Source organism: Panicum virgatum, chromosome 9N, assembly GCF_016808335.1.
Source record: "Panicum virgatum strain AP13 chromosome 9N, P.virgatum_v5, whole genome shotgun sequence".
In the NCBI taxonomy this organism is placed as follows: domain Eukaryota; kingdom Viridiplantae; phylum Streptophyta; class Magnoliopsida; order Poales; family Poaceae; genus Panicum; species Panicum virgatum.
The window spans coordinates 65,333,769-65,346,804 of NC_053153.1; the positions used below are offsets into that span (position 1 = coordinate 65,333,769).

At 52.4% G+C, this 13,036-nt stretch overlaps 3 protein-coding genes across 4 annotated transcripts; 1 reads left to right on the forward strand and 2 right to left on the reverse strand.

Moving 5' to 3' along the window:
* Positions 1–57: 57 nt before the first annotated feature.
* Positions 58–1,143, reverse strand: LOC120687763. The gene is made up of 3 exons (XM_039969787.1): positions 1,082–1,143; positions 561–984; positions 58–477 (listed from the first exon to the last, which is right to left on the reverse strand). The coding sequence occupies exons 2-3, from the start codon at positions 774–776 to the stop codon at positions 130–132; spliced, it is 564 nt and encodes a 187-aa protein (XP_039825721.1). The 5' UTR covers positions 777–984; positions 1,082–1,143; the 3' UTR covers positions 58–129.
* A 4,310-nt stretch (positions 1,144–5,453) lies between these two features.
* On the forward strand, positions 5,454–7,709 carry LOC120688514 (probable calcium-binding protein CML27). 2 transcript variants are annotated; one of them, XR_005681152.1, is made up of 2 exons: positions 5,454–6,361; positions 6,621–6,659. XR_005681152.1 is itself a non-coding variant. In XM_039970862.1 (2 exons), the coding sequence occupies exon 1, from the start codon at positions 5,567–5,569 to the stop codon at positions 6,134–6,136; it is 570 nt and encodes a 189-aa protein (XP_039826796.1). In that variant the 5' UTR covers positions 5,455–5,566; the 3' UTR covers positions 6,137–6,180; positions 7,397–7,709. The 2 variants fall into 2 exon arrangements, 1 of the variants encoding a protein (XP_039826796.1); XM_039970862.1 differs by lacking the exon at positions 6,621–6,659 and adding an exon at positions 7,397–7,709 and having other exon boundaries at positions 5,455–6,180.
* Positions 7,710–7,941: 232 nt separating this feature from the next.
* Positions 7,942–10,419, reverse strand: LOC120688513. Its single transcript, XM_039970861.1, has 3 exons — positions 10,037–10,419; positions 9,711–9,946; positions 7,942–8,304 (listed from the first exon to the last, which is right to left on the reverse strand). Exons 1-3 carry the CDS (start codon positions 10,235–10,237, stop codon positions 8,112–8,114), a joined length of 630 nt encoding a protein of 209 aa, XP_039826795.1. The 5' UTR covers positions 10,238–10,419; the 3' UTR covers positions 7,942–8,111.
* Positions 10,420–13,036: the final 2,617 nt, after the last annotated feature.

Genomic DNA, 13,036 nt, shown 5'->3' on the forward strand with positions numbered 1-13,036 from the left:
ATTTTCATTCACAATGACAAGACAAATGGAGTCACAGAAAAAAAAGGATGAGGCCAACATTTTTGCTGAACATTTTTCATTCCAGTACCAAGAACAAACTTAACATGCACCTAGATGGCTACTACAATGTCACACTTTTACCAACATTAATCCAAACAAGATGGCTACTACAACGAACACAACCAGGCACCTAGACAGCCAGCATCTATTCCCTTCCTTAATCTTGTCGACCATCTCAACCATTGTAGCTTCAGTTTGTCCCAGCTTTTGCATCAACTCTTCTTTCTCCTTCTGCAGTTTCGCCTTCAAGTGCCTTAACTCTGCATTATCACTCTGCATCATCTCAATGACCCGGTTGGCCTCTGCATTTTCCCTTCTCAAGCTCCAAACAGCATCACGCAGATCACATAGCAATGTCCGCTCATATGGTGTCGCCTCACGATCAACCCACTGAAAGAACCCGCAGTCCCCTGGCGCCTGCACAATCACATCGCCAGTAGCAATTGACATATCAGGGAACCAATCTAGCAAAAACAAAAGAGAAAACCAAACTTTCTTACCATTCCCGCAGGACACCTGTAGTATCTTCGGCCAGGATTTTCATTGCTCCATGCGGTCCAGCACGGGGTCTTCCGGCGGCACTGGCACAACACTGCAGGCGAATACGCCAAAGGCCCCACTCGGTACGGCACCGGCGACCTCACCTGCTCCGCCGCTTCACCTCCTTGCGCCCTCGATGCTGATGCTCGAGACGAGCGCGAACTCAAAGTTGCCATGGCCGTCACTGCTCCCCTTCCCTGTCCTCCCACCCTAGCTGCTCCTCTTAACGTTTGGTGAAAGGGATTAATGCTGCAGCGTCCCAGCCATCAGTTTTGGAGGGAAACTGCAGTGCCCTTCCCGCCATTCTCTGCAGTAACAGAGCCGCCATGGCCTATCCCTCACTTACATACCGGTCCCGCAAGTCAGAGGCGCCATCTCAGCAGCCTAGTCCACCTCATCGTTCCAGCGTGTCAAAACCACCGGACAAAACCACTATAGGGGGTGAAGTAAACGGGATTGCAAAGTTTAGGGTCCACGTTACCTGGTTTAGTAGTAGGGGGGGTTATGTAGTCCAACGCTGATAGTTTGGGGGGGTATTTAGACTTCTCCCTTTTTTTTTCTTCCAGAGAGAGAGAGAGAGGCGTTTCGATCTGGAGTCGAGAAAGTGTCACAAACCCGTGCCCAGGGCCCATAGCATACCTATCCGGCCCAGTCTAATATGGGTTACAAGTGAGCCCTATCTCCACGCCTTTCGTGAGAAGGATACCAAATCAGCCCATCAGTACGCCTGATCCGAGTGCACACCCATTCAACGGCCCAACCGCTCCCTGCCAATATATGCTGTTGATCGGATCTGCAGTTGTTGTTTTTTTTGTGAAAAAGAAATCTGCAGTCGATTTTGGTGCATCTTGTTTTAATCTGATGTATAGAGGATTGGATTCCAAGAACTGTATATATGTTTCAGACTTCCAATGAGCTCGTTTCGGTTTATGACCAAACACCAAAGAAATACATGCAAGATGGGAACTTCTTCAAATCCAAATGCAAGGGCACCTCAAAATTTTGGCAGGGGCTTCACAAGGTAAAGCACTTATTTAAATGGGGAGCGATCCACAAGGTGGGGGACTGGGGGATGGTAGCTTAACCTCCTTTTGGGGCGATACGTGGCTGGGGCAAACTCCGTTGAAGATTCAGTTTCCAGAGCTGTTTGGGATAGGTGAGGATCCTACAGTCTCCGTTGTAGATTGCCTTGAGAATGGCGAATGGAGAGTAAATTTCAGAAGGACCTTTTCTGCTAGGGAGGCAGATAGTTGGAATATTTTGTTAGATATGCTGCAGAATGAGAACCTGGATGAAAACGAGAGAGATGAAATGTTGTGGGCGCTGGACAGTTCTAAGAACTACTCTACCAAGTCTCTCTACAGATTCTTGACACACAGGGGGGTGCGCCTGCCTGATTCTGATAATGTGTGGAGGACCAAGCTCCCACTGAAAATTAAGATCTTCCTCTGGCAATTGAAACACGACAAATTGCAGGTTGCGATGTCGCTTAAGAAGAGAGGTTGGAAAGGAACTGTTCAGTGTGCCCTGTATGGACGAGCGGAGTCTGCTAAGCATGTGCTCTTCGAGTGCTCCTTAGCACGTTTCACTTGGTGCATGCCTTGGGCTGGGTTGGGTGTCCCTCTTCCTTTGCCGATCTGGGGGGGGGGGGGGGGGGGGGGGGGGGGGGGGGGGCGGTCTTAGGAATGACAACAAAAATATTGCAAAATCTGTGAATTTCTTTATCTGTGCAGGTGTTTCCTGGGCTATTTGGAGAGCCAGGAATAAGATGGCGATTGATAAAATCTTCCCTAAAAGTTCTCAAGCTGTGATTCGTTCTGCTGTTTCTTTTGTACAGAGGTGGAAGCCGTTGCTGGACGCTGCCGATCAAGACGAGCTGATGATCCTGGGAGGCAAAATGAAGACTTGGCTGGACCGTTTCACGCCGAGTAGTGTAGTGGTGTCGGACATTATGGAGTTGTGAGGGTGGTCGCGTTCCTTTTATTAGTTTTATGTGCTGATTTGTATCTGGGAATCCCCCAGTTTTTGTACTGAACCTCTTATCGCTTTCAAGAAAAGCAGAGTTTATCTCCTTTCAAAAAAAACACCAAAGAACAAATAGAATATCTCAGTTTTGTTTTGTTTTTCCTACCCATTTTTTTGACGCCCTGCTTCGCGGGGGGATAAAACCACACGGTGCCGGTGAGAAACAGCCTAACTGCCTTCAACAACCACTACACCGGTCCGGCGGCTGCCTGGCCTGGGGCAGCCTGGCGGCGCCGGGCCCCGGAGATGGGATCATTCAGGCCTTCAGGGAATCCACTTCAGCGACGCTTTTTAAATTTTTGTGTTGGAAAACGTACGCGGGTTCTCCCCGCGACAGCGTCCGCGCCTCGCGCTTCGTAGTCGTAGTCGAGAAGTTGATGACCACGCCGCCAGGACTCCACGCGCCGCGGCACACGCTACCGGTGGAGCAGCGTGGGAACCGCGTCGATCCCGCGGTGGTGGTTACCGGCGGCGCAGGCGCCGTCGTCACGTCCTGGCTGCGTGCGTCCTCATACTCGTACTCCTAGCCTCCTACTAGGTCATAATGTACTCGCCACCACTTGGCGTTTATTTGGGTGATAGGCACGCGACTGCTAGCGACGCGACGCGACGGCGACGGCGAGACCGCGGCAACGCGCTCCTAGTCAAAACCACGCGCCCACTCCGCCCAGCCAGCGTCAGAGATATCCCCGGCGCCGGCGGGTAGCCCCGCGCCCGGCCTTTCCTTTCCTCTGTCTCTGTGGCCCGCCGCGGCGCGCCGGTGCCCCGTCGGCGGCGGGGCCCCAGTACGGCTGCAGCCCGCCACGCGTGAACCGTACGCGCTCGTGATGGACGCCGGAAGCCGCCCTTGCCGCAGCATAAACCGTACAGCAAGAAACTCCTCCGTGGCTCCGTCATTTCGCTGGGGGGGCTGCGTCCTCTCCTGATCGCGATGCGCCGATACACATACAGGAGGGTTTCCTTTCTCCTCGCCTGGTCGCTTCGGATTATTGGGCTCCAGATGCAGCGGATACCGGCAGCAGCAGTGTGAAAGCAGAGCAGCCGTGCAGCAACGCAAGAGAAATGAACGGAAGCAACCGTCACGCGTCTCGGTGCCCGCGTGGAGTGGTGCTGACTGCCTGAGAGGCTGAGACCCGGACACTTAATTTTGTTGTGCGGCGTCGCGAGCTCGTCGAGATTGTTGGAAAGCATGCACATGTCCGCGCGGGGTGACTTGGACCGAGTAGTAGCCGCCGCCGGCGGGCAGGGAGGGAGGAGGATCGGAGGAAGCCACCGCCCGCCGGCGTGGCGAGCACGAACCGGCCGGCGCCTGCGGTGCCGAAGCGCCGGGTCAGGATGTCAACGGCAGCCGGGCAGCCGCGCCGCGCGCGCAGGCGGGCCAGGCCAACACTTGATCGCGGCGCGCGCGGAGCCGCGGACAGACAGGCGCCTTGGCGCGCGGCGCTCCGCCAACCCCCAGGCCTCCCAACTTTCTTGCCGAATCTTCCGTACGTAGTCTAGGGTTTTGATCGCATCTGATGCTAATTTTCCCTTTTCCCCCTGGTCATGATCGGCGCGCGCCAGACTCGAAACTCTCCCCCCGTCGCCGCTGTGACCGGCGACCCGATGACATTTGTGCAATCTCCCGACGGAATCCTCGGCGATCTAGAAATGAAGTACTCCTATACTGCATGAGACGAATGCTTTTTTATGCAGCCAGCCGCGTGCGGTTCTAGCCCAAGCTGACTTGTCGCTGGCCACCATTCTAGATGGCGAGAGGGTCACGGGGTCAGGGTAGTGCTAGTGCGCGGTGGTTGCGCCCGCCTTTCCGGCCTTCCGCCATGCTTCACGGCGAGAGTTGACGACGCGGTGCGCTAGAAAATTTGAAGGGACAAGGGAGTGGCCGGGCGCGCGCTCGTGGTTCCCTTGCTCGTGTCTTGTCGACAGCTGCCGCGGGGGCAAAATGGCTCCTGTTATTTCTGGGTAGTAGTACCTGATGAGACGAGACGCGGTGGTGGCCTGGCCTTGAGTCACGGGCACGTCGTCGATGATACCGGTCGTCGTGCTCGGCACTCGCTCTCCCGGCCCCGGAGCGCCGGCGTGCGCCCGAGTAGTTCACCGCAATCATCAGGGAAGCAGCGATGAGATCGGAGCCGCGTCGTCGTCGGTGCCCAAGGCGGGCCTATGATTATTCGTTCCGAGGAGGCGGGAGAGAGCTACCGGGGCGTGATAATTGGAGACACATGGGGAGGGCGAGGTGGTCAACAACGAACGGTGGATTGGAAGGATCGCCCCCCAATCAACGAACTGATCCCGATCTGGTTAACTCACGGGAGGACACACTAGTACTCAATGTTGACGAAGCGAGGACCTCGCAGTCGCAGTCACAGCCCGGAAAGGGCAGAGCCGCAGATGCATCCACGCCCCTGGTCTTCCCAGAACAGCGTTTAATCAACGCTAAAACAAGTCGACGGAGTTGGAACGGAGGAACCGGGGGTTGGTCCATGCCTATCCAAACGCACAATTTGTATGTAACGCTAATACTGGAGTAGTCCAACTTCTCCCGTTTTTCCTAGGGTAAAAAAAAATGCGCACGCCACTAAGCAATAACCGATGAGCCAATAAGCATATTTACCGTGAGGCTGACGTATGTACTAAGATAGTAGTTTGGTGATCCATATGAATATGTCATGAAGAATTTTTTTTAAAGAGGGACAAGGTGTTTGAAGAGGAAGATATTCTATTGGCCCTATTCAAAACAGGTGGTGTAAAGAAGAGGAGAATTCATCTGGGCCCCGCGCGGCGGGCCTGATTCCGCGCCGTGTTGTCGCTATAAAACCCGTCCCCCCACCCCACCCCACCCCTCACCCAGCGACACTCAACGACCATCACAATTATTCAATCCTCGCATTTGCAGCGCCCACAAACCCGCGAAGAAAGGAAGGAAGAGAAGCTGCTCCCGATGGAGAACGCCGACGCCCCTCCCGCCGCCGTGAAGCCGTCGCTGTCCAAGAAGCCCTCGCCGTCGTTCCGCCTCCGGAACGGCAGCCTCAACGCGCTGCGGCTGCGCCGCGTGTTCGACCTCTTCGACCGCAACGGGGACGGCGAGATCACCCTCGACGAGATGGCCTCGGCGCTCGACGCGCTCGGCCTCGGCGCCGACCGCGCCGGCCTGGAGGCCGCCGTCGGGGCGTACATCCCGGCCGGCGCCGCGGGGCTCCGCTTCGGCGACTTCGAGTCCCTCCACCGCGCGCTCGGGGACGCGCTGTTCGGCCCCATCCCGGAGGCGGTGCCCGAGGAGGACGAGGAGGGGGACATGAAGGAGGCGTTCCGCGTGTTCGACGAGGACGGCGACGGCTACATCTCGGCCGCCGAGCTCCAGGCCGTGCTCAAGAAGCTCGGCCTGCCCGAGGCGCGGAACCTCGCCACGGTGCAGGAGATGATATGCAACGTCGACAGCGACCGCGACGGCCGCGTCGACTTCGGCGAGTTCAAGAACATGATGCAGGGGATCACCGTGTGGGGCGCCTAGCTGCAGCGCCCCTGCGTTGCCAGCCCTCTACTGCGTGTTGACATGTATGTATCTAGCTAGGCAGCGCCTTTTCTTCTACCCAGCGCTTCTTCTTCTTCTTGATCGCGCAGTGTTTTCTTCTTGCTCTTGGCTTTGCTCTGGTTGGGATCGTAGTCTTCAGAAATTTGGGGCAACAGCGAAGGCCCACAGGCCACGGGCATTGTTTCCTGTTCTTGATTTATTTACTACTCCCTCCTTCCCAGTTTATAAGGCATACACGTATATCAAGATTCAAACCTTCTCATCTTTGACCAATAATTTGACTATTAAAATTTTGTTTTTATAATGCAAATTTCATATGATTGGATTCATAATCAAATATAGTTTACAATGATTATAAGCTTATAATCAAAAGTGATATAATATATGATAAATAAATGGTCAAAGTGTTGTTTAGAAGACCGTGTCATGTTCCACCATGCCTTATAAACGGGGAAGGAGGGAGTAGCATTATTACATGTAAGAAGAACGTTGACCTTGACCAGCTTCCCTCCCCTCCAAGTTGATCTTCCTTCCCTTTCTTGGTGCTTTCCCTCACCTATGCCTCTCCCTATCACTATCAGCGCGTTTACATATTCAGTTGCGTCATTTGAAAATGTTCTTTTCAGAAAACAAAGGTGTTTCGTCGTTTGAAAATGTTCCTTCTCCATATACTTTTGCCCCTTCTCATTTTTCCTGGTTATGTGAAAGAATTAGTAAAAACAATATATGCCTGGTTAATGAGCGATTTGAAAATTAAAAATGTCTTCTTTTCTCCGGTCCTGCAAACATCTATAATGAGTGATGACATGGTTCTTCAGTCTTTACTCGTAAGCTACTTATAGTAATTAAACAACCCAACTCATTACAACTTACAAGCCTAGCGACTCTAAAGTTCTTTATACATTCATCATTTGACATACCAGCATTGCTCACATGCATGCGCAAAAATGGAAGTCTTAGGCAGCTCCACATGGGCCATGTCTCCCCAGGGCTACCTACTGAGCACGTGAAGATTGCCACACCAACCAAGCTATTCTTTTCTTCAGTGACAGACTGACAGCAAACTAACAGATTTTTCAAAGAAACTCACCCCAAGACTATACCAGCCAAGAAAATTTCTTTCTTAACTGGCAGCAAGCTAAATGAACAATTCATGCAGTAGCACATAGTCTCTGAGAATTTCATTTTCTGCCAAAATTTCCATTAATCCGCAAGCATTAATTTTGCTTGATTCTGCAGGTTCTGCAGCACCTAAAGACTGGAGGAGGAGCAACCACAACATCAGTAACTTGTGCCACGTTTTAAAGTACTAAGGGTTGTGTTAGTTTGGTAGCTTGGGAATAGTCATGGTGTGTGTCGTCAGAATCCAGTTGATGACTTGTGATTTCAGTGTGTTCTAAGTTCTAACTGTGGTGGTCACGTCCACCACTGATGTAGGTACTGTGCTTCTCTCGTGTCTGATGTCTCCCTTGCTCTAATAAACCATCTGAACATTAGACATTCAGTTTATTTATCCACTTGAATTATTATGAACACGATTTCTGCATTGTCATCCTTCTTGGCACAAATAACTTCGTACGATGACAAGCTTTTATCAGCGTTTTGGCACAACTATTACTCGGCATCACATTGTGGGGATAAAACAATTGAATAATGCTTTACTTATTTGTGGCTCTTTTTTTTTTTTGGCCGGGTAGAGTGAGGCAGTGGGTTGTGCCTCGTATTATAGCCTATAGAAAGCATCCATCAAGAAAAGATGCAATCAGCCATAACAGAACCACGACTTCCTCAAACAAAACCGGTGATTATTTGATATTACCAAAGCTCTGCAACAAATTCAACTAACTGTACTCGTACAACCTCAAGTACTACATACTCATCATCAAAAATAAAATTACATTCATCACTTACATTGAAGAAATCTTCAATTCCTCATACGGATTGCTGCTTATCCCTACGCTGTGCCATTGCTCGATTTTGGAGGCAAGAAGGGTTCCCACCATCCAAACTCATATTTAGGATATGGAGCTGTCCATTTCTCCGGCTTCTCAAATTTCAACTCAACAGGATTAGAAGCCAATGCCTCTTCAACTGACTCTGCGTCGAACTGGTCTTGTAAGACCCTGTCTAGCCTTAACTTCATGAAACTGGCATCAAAAGAGACATTAAGAGCTCAGTACTGCAGGTATACTACATCAGCTAAAAAGAATGGACAGAAAATACAAGCGATCAAAGATAACCTCCCGCTGTTCATCTTAGTGTCTATTTAGCTTATGAACTACTTGTCTATGCTTACTTTTACTCGTTTCACATTTAATCACTCTAATTACTATGTTCACATGCTGTAGTATCATAATAAGGTTCTACAAGTCAGTGAAAGGGGGGAAAAAGAAAAGAGGCACTCTTAGGCACTACTATCCAATATTATCAAGAATTCAGGATATAATCCAAGGATGCAACACCATAATTAGTTGGGTAAAATGCAGGAATACTCCAAAAATTCAAAGCATCAAGCAAAACTTCAAAGAAAAAATATGATCATAATTTTTTGATCAGGACTCAACATATAAAGGTAGTGTGTCATGGACTCATTCAAAACATTAGAGTGAACCATGGGGATGATCGTCTAGTTAATTTTACAGTTTCACTAGTGTAATCAAGCAGGCAGACCTGACCAATCACCAGTCACAACAGCTACAGAGGACAACAGGTCAGCACTCAGCACAATCAAAGGTCACTTGCTGATGAATGTGTACCCAATGGTGACTATGTTGCAGGATTATCAAGGCTAAATGGCTAATGCTGTAGGTATATGCACATTTCAAGCGGGCGTCATTGACTGATAAGAGCAACTCCAGCAGACCCTCTATCAAACCCCCTACCTCAAATTTGAAAGGTGAAATCAAGCAAAACAACTCCAGCAGGCCCTCTACTTGAGTCCCTAAACTAGGGAGGCCTCCAAATCTCCCCCTCCACCCCCTAGGCCTGGGGTCTCTAGACTCTAGGGAGCCCTCCATCCGTGGGCCCCACTCACCGGCCCCTCTAGACTTGGATGAAGGCTCAAATACGAGGGCTTCTGCTGGAGTTGGATGTATTATTTGGAGGGTTTGAGATGGGGACTAGCCCAAAAAAACTATACGAGGGCTGTGATTTGGGAGCTATTGCTGGAGATGCTCTAACAGTAAAAACGTTACAGCTAGATGGCAAGGTGCAATCAGCTTCGCATGCACAGTACTATGTTGCAGGATTATCAAGGCTAATGCTGTAGGTATATGCGCATGTCGTTGACTGATGACAGATGGCAAGGTGCAATCAGCTGCGCATGCACACTACAAGCCAGTGTTGGCCATTATAGGATGCTGGTTGTTTGACAATTACAATCGCAAGAATTTGAATTCGCAAGCCCTGTGGGATGCATGATAGCGGCATATTCACACGGCGCCATATTTTTTTTAAAAAAAAGCGATCGCTGGCTTGGAAAAGCCATAAGGCAAGGCAAGCGCATGCATTGTAGTGGTATTTAGCATTGCTCTTTCGATGCATAGACACTCACGTGATCCAATTGCCGTCGGTGGAGACAAGCGCGGCGGCCGGGCGCTTGAGGCGCTTGGTGATGTTGGGGAACCTGTCCAGGAACTTGGGCTCGATGACGAGCCAGAAGTCGCGCTCCTTATCGCGCTCGGCGTAGTTGCGCAGCTTCTCGGCGAGCTGCTCCTGGAAATGCTCCTCCTCGTCCAGCATGAACTTGGCGTTGGCCACCAGGAAGTAGTACGTCTTGGGCTTCTTCTCCTGCGCGAACGCCACGGGGAAAATCACAACATCTGAATTCTGCGCACGCGCGAGCGAGCGGAGTGGGACGTGGCAGGAGGAGAATCGTACCTGCTCGGGAGGCTCGGGGGAGCCCTGCTGGTCGGAGTCGACGGCGACGGCGCGGCGGATGCCACCGAAGGGTCGCGCCGCGTAGGAGACGGCGACGGTCGGGGTCGCGCGGGTGGCGGGCGCGAACCAGGCCCGCGCGCGGGGCGGCGCGGTACGGGGCGGCGCGCAGGGGCGGAGGGAGAACGTCGCGGCAGCCACCATTGGCTCGGCCTCGGCTGGGCTCGGGCGCGGCGCCGCCGGGTGGAGTCGCGGTGTCGGGCTGTGCTGAAGTGGACTGTGCCGGGGAGGATAGGTGGAGGGTGCGGAGGCGGAAGGCCGGAAAGCGGACAGCCTTATCTGTAGAGAGAAGTGGAGTGGGCGCCTAGCTTGGGCACTCGCCTCGGCGAGTGCAGCGGCGGCGTAAGCAATGTCTAAGATGGAGTGAATTGTAATGGGCCGAAGGAGCAATTTGGGCCGTGGGTGCCAATCCGTCAAGAGGAATTTCGGCCCAGGCGTAGTCACGAATCACCACGCGGTCCATATGGACCACATTTCTCGCAAAAATGGACATCCGAGGAGCTTTCTTTTCAGATTCGTTTTCGGCTGAATTTTCAGGCAGCTCGCCAGTCGCCGCAGCAGGATAGGATATGCCAATACGGCATCCAGCGTGGCCCCGATCCGCGATCCTCCCTGTTGGATGCTGGTAGAACCTGGTTTCCCAACGTAATGATTCAGGTGTAGGCATCAGGAATGATGGACCATGATGACCCTCCCGCTCACGGCCTGTCCATGCCATGCCATACATGCATGCGACCATGCTGTCACCCTGTGTTCACTGTCCGCACAACGGCTGTGGCCTCTCGCTACCACCAAGGCCGCCTAGGCGTGGCCATGACACACGAACCACCCATAATCAACATGCATGTCAGCATCCCTTTCCTTGTAAAAAAAAAAAGAAGAAACCACACGAGAGGATCAAAGACTCTTACAGAAAAAAAGGCGCGCGGCCGCGTGTCCATCTGCATGCGATTTGGCGCCTTGTTTCATCATCACAAGGAAATGTACGCTTGCATCGCGCGCCCTGCGGCGCATTCCCTGCGATCCGGTTTTGGCGGAGCGCGCTACGCCCTCGGGATCATCGTCCCGTACCGGCCCGTGAGTGCGTTCTCGGTCGGTTGGGGTCGCTCCCCACGCTGCCGCCTCGTCCAGCTTGCGTCACGGCGAATTCGATCGATGGTGGTGGGTTGGTGGTGTAGTGTAGCCGAACTCGAATACTCGATGGATCCGCTGATGCAAGCAAGCAGTGCAAACCTTCCCTTGCACGCGAGTACACGGCCGCGTGGCCGGCAGCATCTGCCGGTCCGTCATGCACCCGCACGCAGCAGCAGCGACACGCACGGGCACGGGCGCAGGATGAGTGCATGGGCATATGGCCCACGGCGGCAGCACTACTGGTGGCTGGTGACTGGTGATTGATGAGTGAGTGGCATGGCATCGGCGGTCTCACTACCCAGGATTGCGGTGGCCCCACGTGCAGGTGCAGGCGAACGCGCACGACCGCTGCTTCCCTAATCCCTATCGCGCACTATCCCGGCCGCAACTGCCACCGCTGAATCGCTGGCTTTGATCCATACTGCTCCTGCTATAGTTGGCAAACTTGGCCGAGCCCACTGGGCCGGCACGGGCACAGTCCGAGAAAGCACAGCCCGGCCTGTGGCCATTCGGGCCCGTGCCGTAGCTAGGCCGGCGAAGCAGCCTGCGGCACTAGCACGGGCATGGCCCGGTTAATTGGCCGGCACGATGTGGCCGTTCAACAGCCCAATAACTCAATAGCTCATATAAACAAAGAAATCCTAATTTCTCTTTCCACGGGCCGCACTCTCCCTTGCGGTCGCGCCGCCGCCGCCGCCCCCGGCCGCCGCCTCCGCCGGTCGTCCCCGCCTCACCGGCCACTTGTCGTCGCGTCCTGTCGCCGCCGCCGCCTCCGGCCGCCACCGTCGCCCCTGGGCACCGCCTCCTGTCCATGCCTCCCCGGCCACCATTGTCGCCCCCGCGCAGACCGCCGCCGCCCCCCGACCTGGCGTGCTGTCGTGCCTCAGGGGACGGCGCGGTACGCCACGCCGGCGGCCTCGTCGTGCCGTGCCTTGGGCGGGATGCCGGCACGGCGGCACTACGCGGCACTGCACAGTGATGCCGCCATGCCACGGCGTGCCATGCCGTTCTGTGCTAGTGCCGACCGTGCTCGAGCCATGCCATGCTCGAGCGGCCTGGTTGGCCATCTATAGCTCCTGCTAAAGGTAGTGTCACTGTTTGCCATCAAAGGCATAAACCCGTGAGGGGCAGAGGGAGCGATTGAATGTGTTGCATATACTAACGGGTTGTTTGGTTCCAGGGACTTTTTTAAGTCTCTGGAACTTTTTAGTATTTAGAAGTATTAAATAAATATTAATTATAAAACTAACTGCAGAACCCTGGGGCTAAACTGCGAGACGAATCTAATGAGGTATCTTAATATATAATTAGCGAATGGTTACTGTAGAATCACTGTAGCAAGTTATGAATTAATTAGGCTCATTAGATTCGTCTCGCGAAAAAGCACTCAGCTATCAAAAAACATTTATAAACAGATTTTATTTAATACTATAAAATATTAAGATTCCTTTTGATGTGATAGGGACTTCTGAAAAAAGTTTAGTTCCAAACAGGGCCTAAGGCTCTGTTTAGTTTCTAAAAATTTTCAAGATTCTCTGTTACATCGAATTTTAGACAAATGCATGGAGCACTAAATGTAGTTTATAAAAATAAATAATTATACAGTTTAGTTGGAAATGATGAGATGAATCTTTTGAGCCTAATTAGACAATGTTTGGACACTAAATACCAAATAAAAATGAAATACTAACCCAAAAAATTTCACGAACTAAACACACCCCAAATCCTAAATGATACCTAAACAGCAGTGCGTCGTGTGCGCTGTTACGTGAGGCGAGGAGAGGTAGTTGGGAGCTCCTTGTCCTAGAT